The sequence below is a fragment of the Musa acuminata genome, chromosome BXJ1-5 (genome assembly GCF_036884655.1).
Source record: "Musa acuminata AAA Group cultivar baxijiao chromosome BXJ1-5, Cavendish_Baxijiao_AAA, whole genome shotgun sequence".
In the NCBI taxonomy this organism is placed as follows: Eukaryota; Viridiplantae; Streptophyta; class Magnoliopsida; order Zingiberales; family Musaceae; genus Musa; species Musa acuminata.
Window position 1 is genome coordinate 42,748,271 of NC_088331.1, and position 24,496 is coordinate 42,772,766.

Here is a 24,496-nt window from a genome sequence, read left to right on the forward strand (position 1 = left end):
CAACCTAACCCATGAAAAGACTTTTTTAATCCCAACGCCCAACTTAAAATCACTTTATGATTTATATTATGTTGATATTATGATTTATGATTTAACCCATGAGATGGCATATATTATGTTGTTATTAGTGAACTCAATCTTCAAATGGAATATATCAAAATATTAAATCAAAACCTGGCTGATCAACATACACAAGCAATTTGGAGGAATTTTATATAAATGATAACAAATTGTACGATTTATGCACAAATTCAAAAATATTCAAGGGACTGATATTAAAGAAATTAAACTATGAGAAGGAAAGTATTTCATTTCTCAATTTCTCAACAACCAAAAGATTTTTGGAGGGCCCCTATCTGAAAAACAGCAAATAAATTACTATTCCAACTAAAGTTAAACAAATCCCTTTGCTGCCAATGGCAACCTAAAACACTGATATCAATTTCAGCAAAAAAGATTGATAGACAGAGAGGATAGGTTAAATGAAGCACACATCGATATGAACAAACTCAGGCAAGGTAAGCAGCCAGTTTTGGAATAGAAAACCTACTTCTATAACTAAAATCACGTATTCCATATACAAGGCAAGAAACTACCATGAGAATAAACAAGTAAAGCTGCCATAACGCACCAAGTAGCTCATACTAGTTTATCCTTGTATTGCATCTCATGCTGCCTCTTTTGCTTCGGCAGCTTAATGAACAAGCTGCAAATCCATACAACCAATAAAGTTGCCTCCAGAGGTGCAAGCCAGTACACACACAAATGCTCCTTCGTTAGATGCTTCCCTTGAGCATATGCCCATCCAAAGGCCTGCAAAACAAACGAAATGATTTGTCAGAATTATGTAGTGTTTGAATATTTTTATCTACTTTAATAGCATTAGTTGTGAGCAAGGATTTTAATTTCGAATGATACCACCCGTATCGGGCGGTACGTACTGGTCCACCAGCAGACCGACACGTGGACCGCCCACTACCAAACAGTACCGTCGATTGGGGTTGTTTCCACCCCGTTACCACCCGAAATCGGTTGGTGATGGTCGATTTCGACCATCGCCGCCCACTACCGAGCGGTGTTAGCCAAGGGAGAAGAAAGAAGAGGGAGAAGAAAAGGGAGAACATGGAGATCCGGCACCACTCTCTCTTAGCGACCCCAATCGATCGCTATCCTCCCTCGCCGGACGCCGGCGACTTCTCCTTATTCGCGCGAGGAGAAGCCTCGGCGTCGTCGAGGCTTCGCGGGGAGAAGAAACGAGGCGACGTCGTCTCACCTTTTTTTTATTTTTTTAACTTTATTATTATTATTATTATTATTATTATATATATATATATATATATATATATATATATATATATCGAGCGATACATTAGAGTGTACCGCTCGATACGCTCGTACCATACCATACCGAGCTGAACTCGATATGTCGATACGGTACGAAATTACGAACCTTGGTTGTGAGATTCATTAAAGTCTGTGTATTTTTATGTAATATATACTTTAATGATGAATTCCAGTTATTACATAACCTTTTAAAATTTATATACCAAAGCCAGACAAACCAATCAGTAGCTCGATCAAACTTCCTCAATGTTGATTTCTAACTGACGATTTGGATTTTAGCAAAAGTGGATATTTAGTCCAACGTCCAACTTTCACAACATAATTTTAACATATAAAAGTGCAAATAAATAAGAAAACAAACTCCTCGAGTGTATTTTCAGAGTATCACTAAAATACCCTATAAGAATTCATTAGCTTAATAATCATTTAAAATGCTCAAATAACATAAAGAAGTATCAGATATGTATCCAACAAAATATCGAAGAAATATGTATCCATACTATGTACTCCACAAGACCCAATAAGCATTTCAAAATGTGTATTCCTAGTGTTGCATGGTTTTGACCCTGTCAGAATTAATAAAAGGGTCTTCTACTAAATCCAGTTGTTCTTGTGTAAAGCCTTCCATAGTATGATATTAGGCCTGTTACTAAATGTTTCCTGCTATGGAGAATGGTGCCCTCACATCTTCACATAACATACAACTCACTGACTTTATCATGACACTGCAGCACAAGAGTTCAGAAACGTCTCCAAAATGCTTCAAGCAATTCAGGACAACCACCAAACGTGGTCTTACAGCTCCCACTGCATTTCATATACCATCCCAAAGATATTTTACTACTATGGAAGGTACTAGCTAGCTTAGCGGATAAAGATCAGATCATTGTAAGATCTTGGCATCAAATTTCATTTTCACCGCTTACCTTGGCAAAAACAAAAAACAAAAAAATACTTGACTACAGATAATTTTAGTGGATTATATAATGCTATTCTGCATATGCATCATATTTTCTTCTGATTTTATCATCTCCATCCTTAAGTATGCAGCTCTATATTTTGCACTTGATAGTTGTTAGCTCCACCCAATAGAAATATGATTCAAATATAGACAAAATGATGTTAAATAAATTTCGTCATCTTTTCATCCATTTACAGCCAATCTACAATCAACATACCCAGCTGCAAGTGTAGAAGTATTAACATTCTCCTAATAATCATTAAGTTCCTAATGGCACATTTCATTGAAATGACTATAAATGCCAGAAAAACACAATAATTTGCATTTGAAAGAAAAATACAAAAAGGGCAAGCAGCGAAAGTGGCATTCGAGTCCAGGACCTTGTGATAAACTATCAAAACCTTTACCACCCAAGCTAGTTGGCACCTTCACATTTGAAAAAGATGTAATACAATAACAATTACTCTTGACTAGGTTTCAAATAATGTTATTCCAGTTTGCAGCTTTTTTTTTGGTTGGTTGCGTGCTGATCTAAAGGGGAAGGAGAAGAGAAGTATGAATTCGGGCAAGCATCAATGTGGTGAGAGAAGGAAGGTGGGGAGAGGAGCAGCAGAGGCAAGGTAGATAAGCAATGGGGAAGGAAGGGAGAAGAGAGAAGCAGGGAAAGAGTAAGGGATGGGGAGAGCAAACTGTAACATTGAAAGGCTGACATCCTCGGAGGGAGGAGAAGCAGATGTAGGGAGCGATGGGAGAAGAGCTAATATGAATGCAATATTGAGAAAACAAATAGCAAATAGAAGAGAGAGTAAGGAAAGAAGAATGGCTCGAGAAAGGAGAGAGGAGAGGCGTGTACTGGTGGCAGGGCCCAAGGGCTAGGGAACAGGAAGAGAGAAGAAGACACATGAACAGCAAGGATTGGAATCAGAATCAGGGAAGAAGAGGAATGGCTCCAGAAAGGAGAGAGGAGAGGCATGCACTGGTGGCAGGGCCCAAGGGTTAGCGAACGGGAAGAGAGAACAGGACATATGAATAGCAAGGATTGGAATCAGAATCAGGGAAGAAGAGGAAAAGGAGTGGTCATAGGGGTATTGTTTTTGCTTGCCATGAATGTTAAGTTGTTGACCTGTATATTCTAGGATTACAAACGATGCTGACAAAATGATATCCAATCCTACAAAGCTAAACATCTACAAAGTCTAAATTTTACCAACACAAAAACAATAAAAGTGAAGCCAAACAGACACACTAAATGATTTGGAATTTTTTCCTTTCAAATATAACTTGTTTCATCAGATTTTTCTACTTATCAAGAGCCTAAAATTTCCAGAGTACATCTTTCCATGTGTTAAACTCTACCTGCTTTCTTTTCAATCAAAGAGGTCTATAAATCCCACGAATTTTAGTGCATAGTCATAAACCAGTTACATATAGTTATAACGATGTGGATACTGTTGATAGCAAGAACTTTGCTGGAATTTATATCAGAGCTTAGTGCTACATGGAAATTACTACAATTGTTAATTGGTTATTATTGTGCAAGAGATGCTCTTCGAGACTGATTTGTCTAGGAGATCAAATGTGAGATCCGAAACGAGCATATCCATTTTCCTAGATCTCAAGCCTTATTATGCAAGAATCAAGCAGATAAGTTCACTTCAGTATGACAGAGAAGTTGTAACTGAGGTAATTTTGAGAACTTACAGAAGCAGGGTTCATAACTCCACCGGTGATGTCAGAAGCAAGGACGTGAAGTGCAAGTTTGGCAAAACTTGATATCCATGTCTTATGGGAAGATCTTGGGAATTTGTTTAGCCCTAGAGAGACGATGATAATCGCAAATGTAATGAGTCCTTCAATTAATGCTCCATAACTAACATCAACATTCAAACGAGGTCCATTAGCCGCTGCAGGGAAGGTTGCATTAATTAACCAAACCCCAATGACAGATCCAAGAACCTGAAACCAAATTTTGTTAGAAAGTTGCTTCCATATTTTTTTCTGAAACTAACAAATAATGAAATTGTAATTTTGATTAAACTATAAGGAAATTTCTGTTGTATTACCTATGTTGCAAGTTTTGGATGCCATGTAACTTGATGTCTTGAGCATCTCAGTTTCAACCAATTACTCTGCCATAATGGCAAAGTATAAAAGTAGTGGTAACAAAGAAATGTTTAATCTGTAAAGAGCCATATTAAAATGCAAATTTTCTGATATTTTTCTGCTCATAAATGCATTGAACTCATATCCCTCATAGAAGAGGAACACTATAGCTTTTTAATCATTAAATTAATAACCATTATGTTACCAGCAATGATTTTGGAAGTACCGCATAAGGACTTCGTTTTCGCTCAGACGTGAACTGTTTGGTATTTACCGATCCAGGCATGAACTGATATGTCGATCCAACCCATTTGGGGTGGCTTGGTCTGGCCATATATACAAAAAGAAAAATCCTATGCCTCCTCCTCCATGTGGTCCAGCCCTAACCACGACAGAGAGCCTCGATGCATGTAGCCAACCGCCATTACCTCCCTGTCCACTACCGCCACCAACCAGGTACGCTCCTCCTCTTCTTCCTTCCTGTCCCTCCTCCTTCTTCCTCTTCCCTGACAGCCTCCTCTTCCTCCACTGCCTCCTCTTCCTCCTTCTTCTTCTTCCTTCCTCGTCTTCCTCCACCACCTCCTTCTTCCTCATCTTCATTTTCAGAAAGCAAATGTACCAATACACAGCCAATCTTTCTGAATTTTCACAAGTTCCTACACTACTTATTCAAATTTAGTTCTCTGATACCAAAGGCTTTTACAATCGCATCTGTATTATAGAGCCACTGCAATCTTTATATTTGTAATTGGAAGTCTTTTTAATGCAATTCCCTTTCATCATCCATGGATATACCAACTGCTACCTACAGAACCTCAGTCAAATTGCAGTTGATCTTTGAATATTTCCTAGTATCAAAGTATAATCAAGTGATCAACTACTTTAAGTACTTCAAGATACTCTTGTTCGCTTGTTTGGAGCATCAAAATGACCCTTTCATTAGATGGTAGAAGCAAGATAGGAATCATTTTAAGGCACCACAGACACAGGTTCAAAAACAGAAAAGCAAGAAAAAATTATAAAATAAAAAATAAAAGTGGTGAGTGCACACAAAAAGTACATGTTGCATCTGATAGCTGGTACCAAAATCAGACAGGCTCTGAATGAAGGCATATGAGGATGATAGATATCATGTAATCGTTAACTAATGGTTTTCTTAAAATCAAGGATGCCCATCCCAATCTGTACCACCTGGTGCAAGTGATATGAGAAGATTCGTTAGGAAACCACAATGCAGATCACCTGTACTGATCCACAAGCTTTAGTTCATACCACTCAAACCTGCATTAGCATGGTCCTAATGTTGAACTGATCTAGCTTTAAAATTAGGATCCAAGGAGATTGAGGGTTTATAATTCAGTCAGCGGTCTCCACATTTCAGTGAACATGACAAAAGAGTAGGGGAGAATGCTATCTCCTCACTCAAACAAACAGACAACAACAGGTTGTAATGTACTTAAGGTTGCCTATATTGATCTTCTTTCTGTCATCGTTATCTATATAAGGCAATATCTCTAGTTAAATCAAGAACATCCAAATCTCCTATTATTTTTAGTGAAGTTTTCTTAGATCCATCTCTAGTTAAATCAAGAACATCCAAATCTCCTATTATTTTTAGTGAAGTTTTCTTAGATCCTCCTCTATCTCTCTTCATAACATAAGTACTAATTGACTCATCTTACTTAACAACATCATCTAAAGGTTTCCTCTGAACTTGTCTATGCCCGCTTAGACGATTCTTTCTCATGTTATCCTTTGTCAAGGAGACATCAATTTGTTTATAAATGAATATATATTATTTTAACTTTCCTATAATTCCCCACAGCATTCTAATTTAAACTATATAAATATTTTTTACATGTTTCTTAAAGCATGACTAGCACAATAACTATTTTATAATTTTTTTAATCTAAAAACATCATGTGATCACACAAAGCCTATGATGCCCTTCTCCACTTTAAGGACCCAACTTTAACTTTATAAACAATGTTTCCCCACTTTAGTTCAATTGTTTTGGTGTTTCTTCTTAGAATTCTTTTTTTCTTATTGATACCATTTGTTGTGACACCCAATATGGCAGGATTAACTCATTGATATGATACAAAACAACAATCCTTTTCGAAGCCACTTATCTATGAGTGACTCTGACCATAATAAAAGAAAACCTAAAGAGAAAAAAAAAGGGAATCAAACTCTGAAATCTCACACCAAAAGCCCCTTAAGAGAACCTACATTTTCTGACAGTACAATGTCCCCGGAGGTCTGGTTTAGTTGATGTAACATAACAAATTTGACGATAACTCAAATCAAAATCATGTCATCATTGAACTCCACATTGCATCTCCCATTTAACTCATAAATTGAAATTGTAAATTGAAGAATTGTACAGTGTATGGCCAAGTTGATTTTTCCCTTTGGAAAAAAGAACATAGTCACTTTCAAAATTTGTGCCCAAATATAGTACAAGATGCAATCACTGCCCTAAGTTCTACGATAGATAAGAAATTCCTTTTAAAGACTCATCATGTAATATGATATTGCCCATAATTTGCCATATTCTATAATTGATTTCTGTGGAGGTCATCAGGAAATATATTCAATACAACTAATCCAATCATTCAAACCAATTCCTAGTTTTGATTGCTACTAACTTCTAACCATTCTGATCACTACTAACTACTTTTGATTGTCTAGTCAGTTACAAAATAACCAAACCAATTCCTCCTTATTCTAGTTCATTGATTCTTTTGAGGGGATCATTAGGAACAACATTCGATCCCACCAATCCAATCATTCAAACCAAACCAATTCCTAACCAATATTGCAACTCCTAACTAGTTCAGATGGTCTAATTAGTAACAAACCAAACAAATACATTCCTCGTTCTAATTGATTTTGTCAATCTAAATTTGATTTTCAACAGATTCCACTAGCCTAGCTAATCTCATCGACTTTCTGACATTTGCAAAAGACTCGTGGTCTGATTCAGCCAATCTTAAACCACACCTGATCCTTATCAGATGAACCTCTGTTTCACCATAACTTAAAAAGAAAAAATCTCTTCTCACAATGATATCACACAAGTTTGTTTGTTTTTTCCTTTTTCTTATTGAACAATGGGTGGGGTAGTCACATGTCCTTACAAGTGTTATGGCCAGACATCTTACACCATCTCATTTACTTTATGCTTCTGGTCAAGAATTTAAATCTCAGTATAATACCAATTTCCATATTTTGCCTGACCAATATGGTACTGGTATACTGAGCAATAAACAGACATATATCCCCCAATACCACAATAATGTTTAAAAAATAATAATTAGCACAGTAGCATATGGTCCAATATCGCTTTTTAGTTGGACCATAGTGATCTATACACGGTGTGCCGACTGGTCTCTGAAACCATGCTCCTGGTATTATTCCTTAACTCTTGCAAGTTAATACTTCCAATCTAGTGTTCCATGAAGTAAGGTCTTGTACAAGTTCCTCTTCCAACAAATCAACTAGCGATCAGCTAAGCACCAACTGGTATCTGAAACCATGCTCCTGGTATTATCCCTTAACACTTGCAAGTTAATACTTGCACTCTAGTGTTCCATGAAGTAAGGTCTTGTACAAGTTTCTCTTCCAACAAATCAACTAGCGATCAACTAAGCACCAACACCCATGCCTCTCCGAGATATCCATGTCTTTTAGTTAAGAAAGAAACATCAAACTTTTACTCACCAAAGATTTGTTTGGTAGCACATGATGCAGCATTATCATCAATTTCTACAATTTGTTTGCAAGATTCACTTCCCATTCTCAATGCAACTACAACATGACAAAAACATCATGATATCTTTCATAGATTATCCAACATACGATATACATATATATTAGATCCTAAGGTTATAGCTAAAAGAAAAATATACATCGCTTGCAGTAGGAGATTGTATGTCAATTAGTAAAATGATATAAACCCTAAATCAACTGTGTCAAGGAATTGATTCATGAAATGCATACAGTGGCAAAAGTCTCATAATGGATAACTCTCTTTTATAGTTGACTAGTAAAACCAAATAAATTAAGGAAGAATAAGACAACTCCCTTCAGAGAATAAAAACATGTTTGTATTTAATGCAAAAAACAAAATCTAAATAAGTAGGAAGAAAGATCTTCTATCAATTAGTTGTGATAAATTCAACAAAAATCAGATATAACATGCAAGCATCAACAAATATTATGTAGTCAGAACACAAATACAACCGCCACTTAAGCGACAATTCAATGTGTATATTAAAAGAACACGAAAGAAACAAGGTATCAGCCTTTCCATTTACTAACTTACGTATGTAGATATAACTTAGACATGAACAATACGTACCTGAGCAGGAATCCTTCCAAACACTACATAAAGGAACTCGACAAAATTATCAGATATGGCATGGCAGAGGACGAAGAGAGGGTTATATGATCCACCATTGGTCACCTTTCGAAGCTGTGAGAAGTAGTAGAGGTACACCAGGGCCAAATATCCTTTTAATAGAACAGAAATTGGGTCCATTCCAGTCCCTAGAATCATGTAAATCAAATACCTAATAACGGATCCTGACAGCACCCACATGAAGGAGAGGAAGGAGTCGGAGACAATGAGCTTAACCCGAGACGCTTGGTTGCTGTGTTCCTTCTCTTCTTCTACATCTGTTTCCTTTTTATTTACAAACTCTTTCTGGTCAAGCATTTAGTCTTTGGTCATTCGAAAGAGCAAAAACCATAAGATATATAATTTTCCAAGCAAAACCGATCGCAAGGGGAATGATAGGCACTATGGGATCTCAAAAACTCTTCTTCCTTGTTCGCAAGAATGGGTAAATTGTGTCCATGATTGTTCCTGCATCTACAGTAGGAGAGACAGAGAAGGGAGGGCGAAAGGTATGGAGGGATACATACAGGAAGAAAAAGAGAGTGAGGAGAGGAGTAGAAAGAGGAGCGATGGCAACGCAACGGCCTGTTTTTCGTGGTAGAACAGAGAGAGAGGAAAAGAGTAAGATTGCAGCTTATCGTGGTAGAACAGAGAAAGAGGAAGAAGGTAAGTGAAATAGACAAACAAGACAGAGGGAGGGACTCACTACAGGAAAGATGGCCGCCGGCGACGAGGGATGAAAGAGGGGGGCGTAGGATGAGGGATCGTCCCCGGTTTCGTGGAAGTAGAAGACCCGCGGCGATTTTGTCCGGGCGCGTAGCCCGTATCCGATGCAGACCGAACCCGACCGGAAGAAACGACAGGGACCTCAGGTGTCACGCTCACGTATCTGCGGGTTTAACATATGGGCCGTCCGGAAATATCGAATTTATCCCGGCGTGGACTCCGTCACAGCTTGGACCAAAGTCAGTTACGCTTCCGTAGGTATGATTCTGGGCGAATTGGAGTAAAATGAATGAGATTTTATCATCGAGTATTTGCGGTACAAGGTAAATTAGAGATCATACAAATTAGTCCTACATCGATGAATATATTATAATAATTTTAATTTAAATATTTTCATCAATCATTTAAATCAAATCAGAGTTATAGATCAATTAGTCCATCAATCATTCTGTGTATTCAAAGTTAGAATGAACATCCTAAATAAATGGTATAAGGTTTTTTCGTTGAATTATCATATTAGTCCTACATCAATGAATATATTATAATAATTTTAATTTAAATATTTTAATCAATCATTTAAATCAATTCAGAGTTATAGATCAATTAGTCCATCAAACTCGAATTGTATTTAAAGTGAGAAGGAACCTCCTAAATAAATGGTATAAGGCTTTTTCGTTGAATTATCGTATTATTCTCAAGTAGATTGAGTTGATTTGATTAAAATTCGAAGGAATAACATTTTCTTTCACCCCAAATAAAAAGACACATGTGAATTGGCATAGTCCAGTGTAGGGTTTTCATGGAGACAACAGTCGTACAAATATCCTTTGTTTGACTTGAACACTCCTTAAACTGTTATATGAGTTGCTTATCATCATGTTTGCTCTTGTGTGAGGCTCTTATCTTTTATAACCAATTCATGACATTTGTAATAGGCCAATTTCCTATGTTTGGATAAATGAAGATGAATATAAAAAATATATATTGGCTCAAAACCACATCAATGTTAGCATAGAAGGTTTATAAGACACTTGTAAAGATTTTAGTTTTGTTTTAGAACTGATTTATTTGGATATTTTTACTAAATTCAGCCTTAAAACATTAATTTTTATATCCTATTTTTTGGCCAATTATAACATTAATTTTCAAAGTTTTGTGGCCCAAAATCATGTGAATATTATCAACGAAGGTTTCAAGAAAATTTACAGTAATTTCCAAATATTCACCAATTATAACCTGAGTTTTTAACAAATACTTTTCACCAAAAATACATGAATATCATAAATAAAAAAAGGCTAATGTTTCAAAAACTTTCATTACTACCCCATCCAAAAATTGTATAACTTAAATCCCACTCTTAAAAAAAAGAAAAAGAAAAATTTCCATACACCTTGGAAATGAATTTTTAGGGCATAAATGACCAATTTTCTAATTTTATGGCTCTTAATTGGACATTTTCACTACATTCAGCCCTTAAAAGGCTAAATTTGTGGTAATTTCCTAACTTTGATCAATTATAACCTGAATTTGTAACCTTTTTGCCCAAAAGAACATGAATATTATCGTAGAATATATTCTGATATGTTTGTGAATTTTTTTTTTTTTTCGGAGCTAAGGTACACTATTTTGAATTTGGTTAATCTATTTTTTTAACTCTAATTCAAAGACAATGTAACTAATATCTTACTATTTCAAAAAAATATAATACTTTTATGATACCTTGAAAATGACTTCTCAAGGCCCAAGTAACCCATTTTTCAATTTTTATGACACTTAGCTGGGAATTTTCACATAATTTTGTCCTTAAAAGTTTGAATTTCAATTGTTTTCATGAATATAACCTAAGTTTACAAAGGCTTTTATGATTTTTTGTTGTCCAGAGTTGAGTTACACTATTTCTTTTTAACAAGGTTACCTAACTCCATTTAAAAAAAAAAAAGTAACTTGGTTCAAATTATTTCAAAAAAATATAAAAAAAATCATGACACCTTGGAAATGAATTATTAAGGGCTAAATAATAAATATTACAATATTTATAGCCCTTAATTAGACATTTTCACTAAATTTAATCCTTAAAAATAACTTGATAATTTTCCATTTTTGGTCAATTACAACCTGCATTTATAATTTTTTTGGCACAAAATTATATGAATATTATGAGAGAAGGTTTCTAAAAAATTTTGATAAAAATTATTTTTTTCAGTAGTTGAGTTACACTATTTTTTGTGTAGAATTACATTTTTTAATAGGATTATATATTTATCAAGCAAATTTTCCAGTGTTGTGATGATGCCTACAATTATTGATAGTAATGATTAATTATTTTTAATTACACTTTATGTGACCAAGATTGAAACTAGGGTTTTATAGGAGCAATTCTTGCATCATTTAAAAATATGCATTGTTGATTGAAAAAACTTAGCCATTTTTTTAATCATAATTAAGAAATTATTTCAGTTAGGATGATCTTCCCAAAAACAAATCACGGTGATGTTATTCATTTTAACAAAATTCTTTTGATTAGTCTATGAGATACAGATAGTATAAAATTATTCTAGCTATTGCTAGATGCTAATTATAGGTGCTCCGTGACCCAATCAATGACATGTGTGACATACTATATAATCTTTTTTTTATTTATTTTATTTATTATTATTATTTTATTTTATATTACATATTTGATATATTATGATATTCTTGGCTATGTGCAATTAAAATTCGATCATGATAACGAGATCAATTCGTCTATATACACATATATACACAGATCCTAAATATTCTTAGTTAGATAATTCGAGATGGACATCAAGATAACTAAACTGACCTGTATACTATATACTCATCATCTATGATGGAGACAATTGATCTCATAACTGCTTGTGTAGGGACATTAAAGATATAGTATATATGCTTATTAAAGAATTATATGAATTAATTGAATTTTAATTTATTTTCGAGTGTCATACGGTCATCCTATATCAAATTATCTCAAACTTTCGTCAATCTATTAGGTTATCATTTTAACATCAGTATTTTTTTTAAAAAAGTAATTTTGGGATAATTAATCGTTAAAATTTAGATTTCTTTTGGTAATTTTGATTTTTTTTTTGCTCTCACCGATTCATGAACTTAAATGGATTGATTGACTTCAAACAGATTCAAATATTTTGTGAGAGCAAAACCGATATTTATAAAAATAAATCTCAATTAAAAAACTAAGGCACCATATGATAGATAATGATTTTAGGAGAGTTCATTCGGTAAATCGCCAAGAACAATTGACACACCAATTTCTGAAGATGAAGAAAAGGGGTGAAGAAATGCTCTTTAGACGCTTCATTGTTGAGATGTAGACCGTCACATATGCAACACGGAGCTCGATTGGAATTGACTCGCCGCAAACCCTCTTCTCACCCATCATGTCATCTTTTGCGGCCCATTGTCCATTCGAACAGCCCATTGTCACTGCAACCACCTTATAATATGCAAGTCGCCTGCAACCCAAGAATCCATTGTCTTGTTCATACCGCAACGCTCCTATTCTCTCTCCTCAAATGGCAGGGAAGCACTTCCCCACAGGTGGTCTGAGATCCACTTCCTTCCCCTTCTCCTCCTCCCTCGCCGTCACTTCCCTCTCCCTACTCGCTCTCTTCCTCACCTTCTTCTTCTTCTTCCACAACAATTCCTCTTCCTCTCGCTGCCTCTTGATCTCCGACCCCCTCGACTCCCCGCTCCACCTCTCCAAGCGAAATCCCAACCCTAGCTCTGATGCCGGCCCTCCTCCCGAGTACTCCTTCGTCGCATCCCTCGAGAAGTTCCTCACCACCCGCGCGCCCCCTTTCTCCTCCTCCTCCCCCGCCGATGCTGCTGCATCTCAGTCCGCTGTGCCCGACGATGGTGATTCTCCCACCGCCGCCGCCGCCAAGGCGCTCGACGACTCAATGTGGAAGGAGGAGACGGAGAGGCTTTACGGCGATCCCCTAGATCCGTGGTCGGCGCCCTCCGTGGCCCGGGTCTACGTGTATGACATGCCCTCCAAATTCACCTACGATCTACTGTGGCTGTTCAGGAACACCTACAAGGAGACCGTGAACCTAACCTCCAACGGCAGTCCCGTGCATCGCCTGATCGAACAGGTACTTTGACTGTCTTCTCTGTTTCCAAATGGGTTGTTGAACTCTAGTCGAAGAATGAGGGGATTCTTTTGAAAAATGATATATGATTCAGTGCATTGATTTAACATTATTGAGGAGTTGAAACCACTTGCAAATCTAGTGCGTTGAGCTAATGACAATGATTGGTTGGAACCACTTAGATTCTACATCAATACTAGAAAAAAAATAACAGTGAGATGTTTGAAACTCCATATACTTTGTTGGGAAACCACATTATGTCAAAACAGTACTTGTCAGCTCCACAGAGGGGTCTTCAATCCTAGAGTTGCATCTCATGAGGTCAGCTTTTTAGAAGTGAACTTAAAATGACTGGATTGATATTTGGGACAGCTTGCCAATTCTAAATTTATAATTTCTTATGGTGAACCTTGACTGCTCTTGGATGAACATCATATGGGACCGTGATGCTGCATAAAATTTATAATCAATGCATAAAATGAGTCCTCTTCGTTGATGCTCTTGGTTGGTTGAAGCTCTTATAAAAGCATGGAATTTGTAATTTCTTTTAATTAAGTACTTATTGTCATTAGTTATTTCTTATGTGATTATCAAAACCATTTCCTGAAAGCTAAATTTGACCAATTTGTTGAATTTGTGATATCATGGTGTCTAATAATGTTGTGTCATTGTGTCATAATTTTCTTTATGATATTTGAGCAAAAAATAACTCAGGATTGGTATCCTAGCACATAACTATATTCTTATAATGCTTCCTTGTCATTGTAGAATCTGACTTTAGAAGCAAACTTTCTTTTTCATTGTTTTTTGCAGCATTCTATTGATTACTGGCTTTGGGCAGATCTGATTGCTCCAGAATCTGAGAGGATATTGAAGAATGTTATTAGGGTTCATAGACAGGAGGAGGCGGAACTTTTCTACATTCCATTTTTCACAACAATTAGCTATTTCTTACTTGAGAAGCAACAGTGCAAGGCACTTTACAGGGTCTGATGAATTATCAAAATATTTATTTTCGGAGCTGTTGTTTTGTTATGTGATTTTGGATCATGTCAATTGTGGTACTTAAATAACTGACATTTATGTTTTTATACTTGCAGAAAAGATAGATAAGCTTAGGGCAGTGACTACTTGCAACTGTCAACTTATTTTTTCTCTATACCGAAGAACACTAAGAGGTCAAACCTTAGTCAAGTTATCTATCTACTAATTTTAAATTATCTACTTTTGGCAGGATGCCTCTGCATAAGAAAAGCGAGGCAAGTAGAGAAAGTGAGACAAAAAGAGAAACATTATCAAACCATATGATTTAGGATTCATATAATAATTTATTTACATTTTTGGGGCAAAAAGCTAATATAGGAAAATAACAAGCTAACTACAGTATACCTATGTTAACATTTTTGGATTGGATCCTATATTGGGACACTACAATAGCTGCTAAAATCAATGACAAAAATTCATAAATATTGCTTGTTAGGTTTCCTCCCTTGTCTTATTTTCTCAGTCTTATTATGATATTTGTTAGGATTCTTTTGGAACTTCTCTTGATAGATTGATTCTAGGACGCTTTTGATGGTCAAACCATAGCTTAACTGAATCCTATTTCCATCTGGTAGTCATGCTTGAATTTTGGGCCATTTGTTAATCTACTCTGATTTCAAGTAGCAAATGGTCTTCAAGCCTAGTAAGATTGTCATATAAGCTGGTCCATTGCATTGAGAAAGATGCCCCATCATCCCATGCTATGTTAGCCACTGATCTGGTATCAGGGCCCTTAAAATAGGGCATACAAGGCCGGCTAGAGTTGTTCCAAGTTCCATTGCTGATAGGCCAGATAGCCTTTTTGTTTGGCCGCTCCTATCAAGGGATGTGAGGAGGATATGTCAGGATAATTGAGAACAAGGTCTAGCCTAGGTCTGTATTTGTGTCTGCTGTCAAGCTCGGTATGTGGTAAAAGCTGAAAATTAAATTTTTGTTTTTGTCGTAGCATTTCCTAGACTGCTTAGAGGCTACAGAGGCTGAACCTTGACCTTCAAAATCACTCGGTCATGTAGTTCAAGGCCTGAACCGGTCCATTAAAGCCTCGGGTAAATCTGACCCGAGGTTCAATTTTAAAATGCAAAGACTACTCATACTGATCATACATCTTCTAACCTTTTTTATGAATAAAACAATAATGCAACATTTACTACCTAAAGGGTTTTGACATAAGTTGTTTCATTAGTTAAATCTTTATCTTTGATTTCTGATAGTTTACATGCTGTAACTCACAAGGTATTTAGAAGAAAGTAAGTGGTTTAGTCATTGTTGATTTAGATGCTTGGTTGTACTTTCTGAGGCTTATGTTATTTGTTGACTGCATCTTTGCTTGGTCCATGTTTGTTATACACTATATTCCATTGTGTAACTACCCAGAGGGATGCGAACATGAGCATGGATATAGAAGAACTGAACCAAGGGTTTATCTTGTCAAAAACAATCTTGATTATACAGTACCCTGACATTTGAAGTTCTTTTTGCATCTTGTTAGTCTTGTATTCTGAGACAAATCTTAATACTATTCTTGGTTTGTGCCATGCTGAGATACCCTCCCACGTAACTTGCAAAGATACATATCATTGATTGCTTGTAAATTTTATAAGATAATGACCTACTGTGCAAGCTTCTTAAGCAAAACATTCAAACTTACAGAAAGATATTATATGCTAAAGAGCCTATCTAGTGGTTGTCATTTTGTATTATCAACTCTTAGGTATATGTAAAAAGATAAAAATGTGACCACCAACTTTGTCTAATATGAAGTGGCATAGTTTAATATAGTGGTAAAAGTACTAAATATTAGTTTAGGTGTTGGTATACTTCGGTATGCTCTAGTATATTGCCCATTGACACAGGATCAGATTGATATGATGCAGTCGGTGTAAATGTGAATCCATGTCCATAATTAATTGAATAAAATTTAGAAACTAATTTAGTAATATATATTTGAAACTAACTGTATATATAAAATCTATAATTACTTATCTAAAGTTCGACACCTGACTAGTACTCTAAATTTAATTATTTAAGTGTACCATAGATGTATTCATATTACAGAAATGGTCAAGTAATAAGTGTTGACTTTCACTAAAGTTGCAAGAAAAAATTTGTTTCATCAATGCTTGAAGTAGTTTTGTTGGGTACCATGGATCAAATATCTTATTTTGCAGTTCTATTTGATATCAGGAGGCTTTAAAGTGGGTGACTGACCAGGCTGCCTGGAAAAGATCTGGAGGTAGAGATCATATACTTCCAGTCCATCACCCTTGGTCTTTCAAATCTGTTCGCCGGTTCATGAAAAATGCAATATGGCTTCTACCAGATATGGACTCCACTGGAAACTGGTAATAACATCATGTACTTTTTTTCCAGCAATCTATAGACCCTCTCATATTTGCCATGCAGTAATCTTGAATTTGGATCTAACTATGGTAGGTATAAACCAGGGCAAGTCTGGCTAGAAAAAGACCTTATCCTTCCTTATGTTCCCAATGTTGATTTTTGTAATTCACAATGCTTACATGACGTGCAGTCAGAAAGAAAAACATTGATATTCTTTCGTGGAAGGCTTAAGAGAAATGCTGTAAGATTTGCCTCCACTTTTCATAAAGATGATGATCTTCTTGACTAGTATGTTACTTTTGTTTTGGGCATGAAGCTATTTGTCTTTATATGCTCAAACCAAGGGTGTATTTCTTGTCTAGGGAGGTAAAATTCGTAGTAAACTTGTGGAAGCATTGCATAACACCGAGGGTGTTATTGTAGAAGAGGGAAGTTTTGGTGAATCTGGGAAAGCTGCAGCTCAGAATGGCATGCGCAGGTAATTTGTTTATGATATTAGTTATTTATCCTTGTAGAACCTTGTATTATTACACCTATCAACTTATTTGTGTTGCATTCATGGTAGATCTCTCTTTTGCCTCAGCCCAGCTGGGGATACCCCATCCTCTGCTAGGCTGTTTGACGCAATAGTTAGTGGATGTATACCTGTTATTGTCAGTGATGAATTAGAGCTTCCTTTTGAAGGAATACTTGATTATCGGAAGGTAATGCATCTTTTGCACTCGTATATTTTAGCTTTGAAAGTTCCTTTATGTTTTTCGGATAACCATTGGATTGAAGACTTGATACAGTAGTTGCTCAGTTAAAGTCATTTCATTTTACTTGGTAAGGCTGCCATTACTCCACTATGTGTGATGGGAAGAATTTTCTTGAAAGCAAAATCCTGAATGGGTACAGTCCTTTTGCCTCTAGGACTTGAAATATTTGCATAGAGATGGGTCAGCATAAATACAACTACTTGGTGAATATTCAGCCTTGAGTAGATGTTCAAATGTGGAACTAGATAGGACTCCTAACCAAGGTTTGTTGTACTGCCTGAGTTGGTATGGTACAAGCGGACTCGTTCAACTCGCCATCGAGACATGCCTCGCCCAAGTCCCTATTGGCACGTCCCAACGTACCATGTGTCGATACAACAATATAGATTGATACATATCGTATTGACAAATCTCCAAGATGGGTCTAGTACCCGAAATGGCAAATCGTGCTCCTAACCTTATGTTAGTAAGCCACCCTTTTGTTTTTGATGAATTTGGATTTTTCTTTACATTACTCTCTTATGAAGGATGGACATGGACACTATGCATATATGATGATGATGACAGAAGTCTTATATAAGAAATATATAACATGCCTGGATGCAACAATTAATCAATTTAGGCAATTATTACTGTTGCGTTAATCATATGCATAAATAACAAATACTCACTGAAATACTTCAAACACAAAACAATAAAGAGAAAGTCAGTAGTCTGGCTTAATGTATAAAACCAATTATTCATCATGACATCAAGCCTTTATAAATGATGTCTCTCTCATGCTTCTTATCAAGCACCTTCTTTCTTTGAGGGAAGGGCACCTCCAAGAAAGTAAAGCAGAAAGAACAAAGAGAAGACAAATAGAAGGAAACAATAAAGATAGGAAATTTAATTACACAATTTGTGATGCATCAAGGATTTATGAGAACTTAGTTATAGCCTCTCATCCTTACTCCATCTTGTATCCAACCAGTGCAGGATAAAACTTGAGTTTATATTCTTACAAGTATCCCATGTCACCAGAAATCCCTCTTGATCAGCAATTTAGAACTTGGAATTCAGACTGTAAAAAATAACTAGCATAATCTATACTACTACACCTATATTAGGGCATTTGCAGACTAATTAAATTTCGAATAGGACACTAGAGGATTTTCAAAAAATTTCTAAAAAACAATGACGAAAGTTTAATTATATTTTAAATTCAAATAAGATTAAGGCCTCTCAAAATGTTCTCTATAGTCTTGACTGGATCCAGTTTATATAGTCATGATTTGGATGTCAGACCCAACCAAGTGTTGTGGGGCCTAGTAAGGATCGTCATAAATCCAATTTGACTATTAGGCCTTGAATTTTGTAGAATATTTTGGACTGAGTAAGGATTTTTCGGATTGTTAGAATTTTTCATTTATAACAAATCTTCGTCCCTTGAGTACACCTTATTTGTAAGAAGGCACTTATGAAATTTTCAACTTGTTTCTTAGATAGATGATCATCGAAATGGTATCTATTTGGATTTGGAAAATTCTGCATTAGAAATCAGTCTTTTGTGAGGTCTTTCTGTTGCAAGTTTCACTAGGTTTATAAATCCAGAACTGTAGGTTTGAGAGACAACATGCTGGATTTTGTCTTGTTGAATTGTGTAATGTTGATCTGTTGTAAGAACTTCTTGGTGTCTAAAAAAGACTCGACTGAAGCCTCCAAAATTGGAGGTCATTTGATTGGGCAGCCAATGCTGAATAGAAAATCAAGTTTTTCTATAATAGAATTATACAGCACGCTGACATTTATGTCAATTTGTGCACAATTTTTAAAATTTTCTTGAACATGTAGTCAGAATAAATTTATGAGCAAAAGGTTGGGGGAGAGTACCCCATCAAGTGGGGTCCAAGATTAAACATAAATTTGAGTGCTGCCATTTGTTAGATCACATTTTTTCAAATTGTATATATTAAATAAATTATCACCTCCAACCTTCAAACGTGTTTGTCCATGGTGGTTTGAGGATGACTGTAGAACAAACCGACCTAGGTTTTGTGAGGATTGCATCTTTAAGGAATTTTTGCCTCTCAAGTCTACTTGATTGCCACACTACACTAGTAGGCCAGGATGTTGTGACGATAGCGCATCATGAAATTATTATTTTTCTTACAATGTGAGGGATGAAGAGAGATGTTACATACCACAAATTGTAAAGACGAAAAAAATTCATTACTTTTAATTAAAAGATATTGCTTCACCCCTATAAAGGAATATTTTCTAGTGGTACTAAATTGGATTAATAATAATTAGAATCTTGTACTGCAAATTGTAAGGACAATTTACCCACCATTTGTGCAGAGAATAGGATGCATAGCCTAGTGTAGATTTCATTAACGAGGGTTGTTCAAGATATTGTAGTCCATTTGAGACATCATTAGGATAGAACTCCTCTTTGTCTACCACTTGACCAACCCCTTCTCGGGCTTAGGATGGCCTTGGTGTAAGACCTAAGAGGCCTGGTTAGCCCTAACTTTGAGTTTCAGGCAGCAATTGATTTGTTGATTGTGTAGGAGCACAACTCAATGTGATAGTGGTGATTATTGAAGGACAAAGTCTTTGTTGCTTAACTCAAGTTTTTTGGGCATGGTTCACATTACTAGTCCGTACCAGTGTACCAACCAACTATCATTACAGTACGTGTCGATCTGTACCGAGCATACTAACACATGGTACATTGGGGTGTACCGATCTATCACCCGTACCGATCCTCTATTGGACCGATATGTACTGCTTGTACGAAGCAATATGCTTCAGTACGTCAAACCTTGCTTTTGAGCATGTGAAGAGATAGTATATGTAGCTTTTAGTTTTGCCCAAAGATATGAGTTGAGATGTTGGATTAGGTGTCAAAAGTTTAGGATTTCAACTACCACCAAAATAGATGATGGGATTCCACAACCAGTGGTCATTGATGCACCAAAAATTTAGGATTTCAACTACCACCGAATCTTGGAACTGCTCCCATGATATATTGTATTAACAAGACACATCACTGATGCATCAACATGATAACAATTGTTGCCTCATCGTCATTAACAACATGTGTCTGAGGAGCCTTGAGGAAGTATGACTGTGGCATATAGGGCCAGGGAGGTTGGAGTGCACTGGATCTTTTACTAGCACCATTGACCTATTGTTCTGTATTCTATAAACAATCAAGCTCGAAAGAAAATGACCAATTATCACCATATATTTATTGGTCATAAGATCCTCCATAATATAAAGATTGTGAATAAGAGTGGAGTGTCGGCATCCCACGGTATTCTTTCATCTCTTGGCTTGTTTGTTTGAACAAATTAAGCACTTTGGATAGACTGATAATGTGGCGAATCTACACCAAATCTTCCTGCTACTTATTTAGTCAAGGAGATGAAAGCATCCATCACCTATTCTTTGATTTTACTTTCTCATCACGTGTTTGGGGAGCCATATTGAGTAGATGCAACCTACCCCACCCCCCTAGAGGGGTGGAACGTAGAATTGGCATGGGTATGCAGTCAATGAAACAACGAGAGTTTGATAAGTCGAATCGGAAAACTATCCTTCACATCTACAATATATTATATCTAGGTTGAGAGGAACCGAAGATTTAAGTCAAACGCCCAGAAACCTTTGGATGTCATTATCTTATCAAATGTGCAAGACGTGAGCAAGAGAATCCAGAATGAATCCACAACTATGCAAGACGTGAGAGGAACCAAAGTTTTACGTCAAATGCCCAAAGACCTCTAGATGTCATTATCTCAGCAATTGTGCAAGACGTGAACAGGAGAATCCAAAATGAATCCACAACTGTAGCAGACATTGCTTCAAGTCGGGCTATTACTGCAAATTGGAATCTATATCCAAACTTTGCAACTGCTAAGTCTACATGGCACCATTGAACCCCCCCTCTCTGAGGGCATTATCGTCTTACATACTGATGCATCCTTTTCACTTCCATGGCTAGTTTGGGATGTGTTTTTCGTGACCATTTTGGGAGCTCCTTTTGTTCTATAGCAGAAGGTAGATTGAAGGTCCCATTATTCAACATGAATTATAGGCTATCCTCCTTAGCCTTTCTGAAGCTAGAAGAAGGCCATTCCAATCGGTCCATCTTTGGTCCGGTTCACAAGTCGTGGTGGATATCCTCAATGGTCGTTATAGTACGCCATGGTGGTGCTGGATTACTTTTGAGCATATTCATATTATTCGAGAGTGCTTTGAGTTTCTAGAATTCTCCATCCATCGAGAAGCTAACAAGCCAATCGACTTTGTCACTCACCTGTGTAAGTTCAAGGAGAAGATCTTGTTGTCACTTTCAGAGTTCTCGGACGAATTGCGAAGGCTGATTGAAGCTGATGCGCTAAAAAAGAGAATACATCAGAATGACATGATTCTCATGGGTCCCTTGCATATTTTGGCTGTCTCTAAATATGGGGGTGGCCTCCTTTGGGGGATGTTTGTGATGCTCTGTACACTTTTGGTGTGGTGGAGCTTGACCCTTTGCACATTGTAACCATCTTTATTTTTTAATACAACTTCTCTTGCATTCTTGCCCCAAGAAAAAAGACAATGAGAGATTGAGAGGGAACGAGAGAGAGACAGAGAGGGTAGAGAGGGGCTTATAGAAGCCCTAAAGAGGTCCTAATGGGCAATTTGATCGGGGCTGGTATTGACCATTGGGGGCTGGTACCAGTCGAAATTCAATCATTACCTACTTGTACTAGTTAGTGATGGTCGAATTTCGACCATATCGAATGGTATGAAGGGTCTACCACCCAGATATGATACTTTGGGTCAAAGCAGCCAGTTCGACCTTGTTTCAGGTATCAGTGTTCGGGTGGCATGATACGAAATTGTGTATACTGCCAATTTTGTACCATGCTGCCTGGTATTACAGATGTTACCTGCAACCACATAAAATTGCATTGGCAATATCATTTCAGATAACAAATCCTAACTCACTTTTTTAAATATTTCCTTGAACTATCTCCATTAAGTTTGGACCACCGAAGGGAAGGTTTCCAATCTAACTTCAGTGCAACATTTCTCTAGGGCCTTCAGATTGATATTTTTCTACCACTAGAGATAGAGATTCCAAGGTTCTATAAAGATACTAGTCGGGCTACAGTAAGAGCCCCTAAAATATGTATTCCCTTCCTTTGAAACAAGATCTTAGAACTCCTAGAATTTTAGTCTTATCAGGAAAGTAACTACCCTTATACTAATATCAGAACTTTTGAGATTGATTAGACTAGAGTAGGACTCTAGAGAACTTTCAAAGGTTGCCTCCAAAATCAATGACCAAAATGAAAGAATAATTCTAATCTGAATATGATTGTGTTCTCTTTAGCACTCAATCTGGTAATTGGATCCAGTCACCAAGAGACTTGGTTTGGGTGTTGTTTAATATAATCTACTATCTAGACATTGAGCTCTCATGGACGCAACTGCTATGGAGCCTAGTAGGGACTAAGACCAATTTAATTTGACTATTTTGCCTTTGGCTTCCATAAAGTATTCTAAGCCCTCTATGAGTTATCAGGATGTTAGAATTTTTCATCATAGCATTCTATGTTACATATTTCATTTTGGTTCTTTATCTTTTTTCCATTTTTCTGTTGGACTTCACTATTTTGTATATTTTCTTAAACTATAGATGCTAGTATTTCTGTCTCTGATGTAATTTATAAATGGTGTTCCTGACACTGAAGTTCTATATTTTGATGTATGCAGATCGCGCTTTTTGTTTCTTCTAAAGATGCTGTACAACATGGATGGCTTCTTAAGTTCCTTAAGAATATAGATTCCAGGCAAATCAAAGAAATGCAGATCAACATTGCCAAGGTTCTTTTCTGTATGACTAAACTATTCTATGTTATTTTGTTCTGCTTGGACTCTGAAAAAGCTAGTAGGTTTATATAATCAGGATAAACTTTTTTCCCCACCTTATCTATGGTTGTCTTTTGTTGGACATTTGCAGTACTCGAGGCACTTCTTATATTCAAGTCCAGCTCAGCCTCTTGGTGCAGAGGACATGACGTGGAGAATGGTTTGTTTTCCTTAATATGAAATCGGTTGATCTTGTGCTCACAATAATTATTTCAGTCGTACTAATAATTTCTAGACGTCACTTTGTTCTGTTTAATTTTGCTTGATTGTCGTCATCTTTTTAGGTCAGCATTTAAGCGGGAAAAAGAAAAAAGAGAATAATATAAAAGGAGGTGGAATAAATTGCATTTGCTGATTTCTGTACATTCTAATTCTTTTATTTCCTCCATTTGGATACGACAGATTGCTGGTAAATTGGTGAACATCAAGCTGCAGACAAGGCGGTCACAACGGACTGTGGAAGGTTCAAGAAATTTGTGCACATGTGAATGCAAACCAGGAAATATCACTAGAGTATTCTGATTGCGTTTTCTTTCTTGATCTGTGTTTTGTTTTCTTTTTCATATCCTCTTATGCTGATTTGTTTATCCATATGATATAACAGCTGTATAGAAAAAAAAAAATATAGTCCTATGTTTCTTGTAACTGAGAAAATCTTGCTTCCCATGGTTTATTTCTTAAATGTGTTCCTCTTAGTGATCCCGCATTCCCTCACAGATCCCGCATTCCCTCTTAAATGTGTTAATGTTAATGTTCTGATATCCAC

At 36.3% G+C, this 24,496-nt stretch overlaps 2 protein-coding genes across 2 annotated transcripts; one reads left to right on the top strand and one right to left on the bottom strand.

Annotated features, from left to right (window-relative positions):
* Nucleotides 1–357: 357 nt before the first annotated feature.
* On the bottom strand, nucleotides 358–9,656 carry LOC103985586 (probable aquaporin SIP2-1). The gene is made up of 4 exons (XM_065184192.1): nucleotides 9,520–9,656; nucleotides 8,775–9,398; nucleotides 4,007–4,261; nucleotides 358–813 (listed from the first exon to the last, which is right to left on the bottom strand). The coding sequence occupies exons 2-4, from the start codon at nucleotides 9,129–9,131 to the stop codon at nucleotides 640–642; spliced, it is 786 nt and encodes a 261-aa protein (XP_065040264.1). The 5' UTR covers nucleotides 9,132–9,398; nucleotides 9,520–9,656; the 3' UTR covers nucleotides 358–639.
* A 3,380-nt stretch (nucleotides 9,657–13,036) lies between these two features.
* On the top strand, nucleotides 13,037–24,425 carry LOC135674391 (probable arabinosyltransferase ARAD1). The gene is made up of 9 exons (XM_065184193.1): nucleotides 13,037–13,675; nucleotides 14,486–14,659; nucleotides 16,901–17,058; nucleotides 17,150–17,297; nucleotides 17,419–17,534; nucleotides 17,622–17,760; nucleotides 23,575–23,685; nucleotides 23,822–23,890; nucleotides 24,133–24,425. Exons 1-9 carry the CDS (start codon nucleotides 13,094–13,096, stop codon nucleotides 24,250–24,252), a joined length of 1,617 nt encoding a protein of 538 aa, XP_065040265.1. The 5' UTR covers nucleotides 13,037–13,093; the 3' UTR covers nucleotides 24,253–24,425.
* The last annotated feature ends 71 nt before the right edge of the window (nucleotides 24,426–24,496 follow it).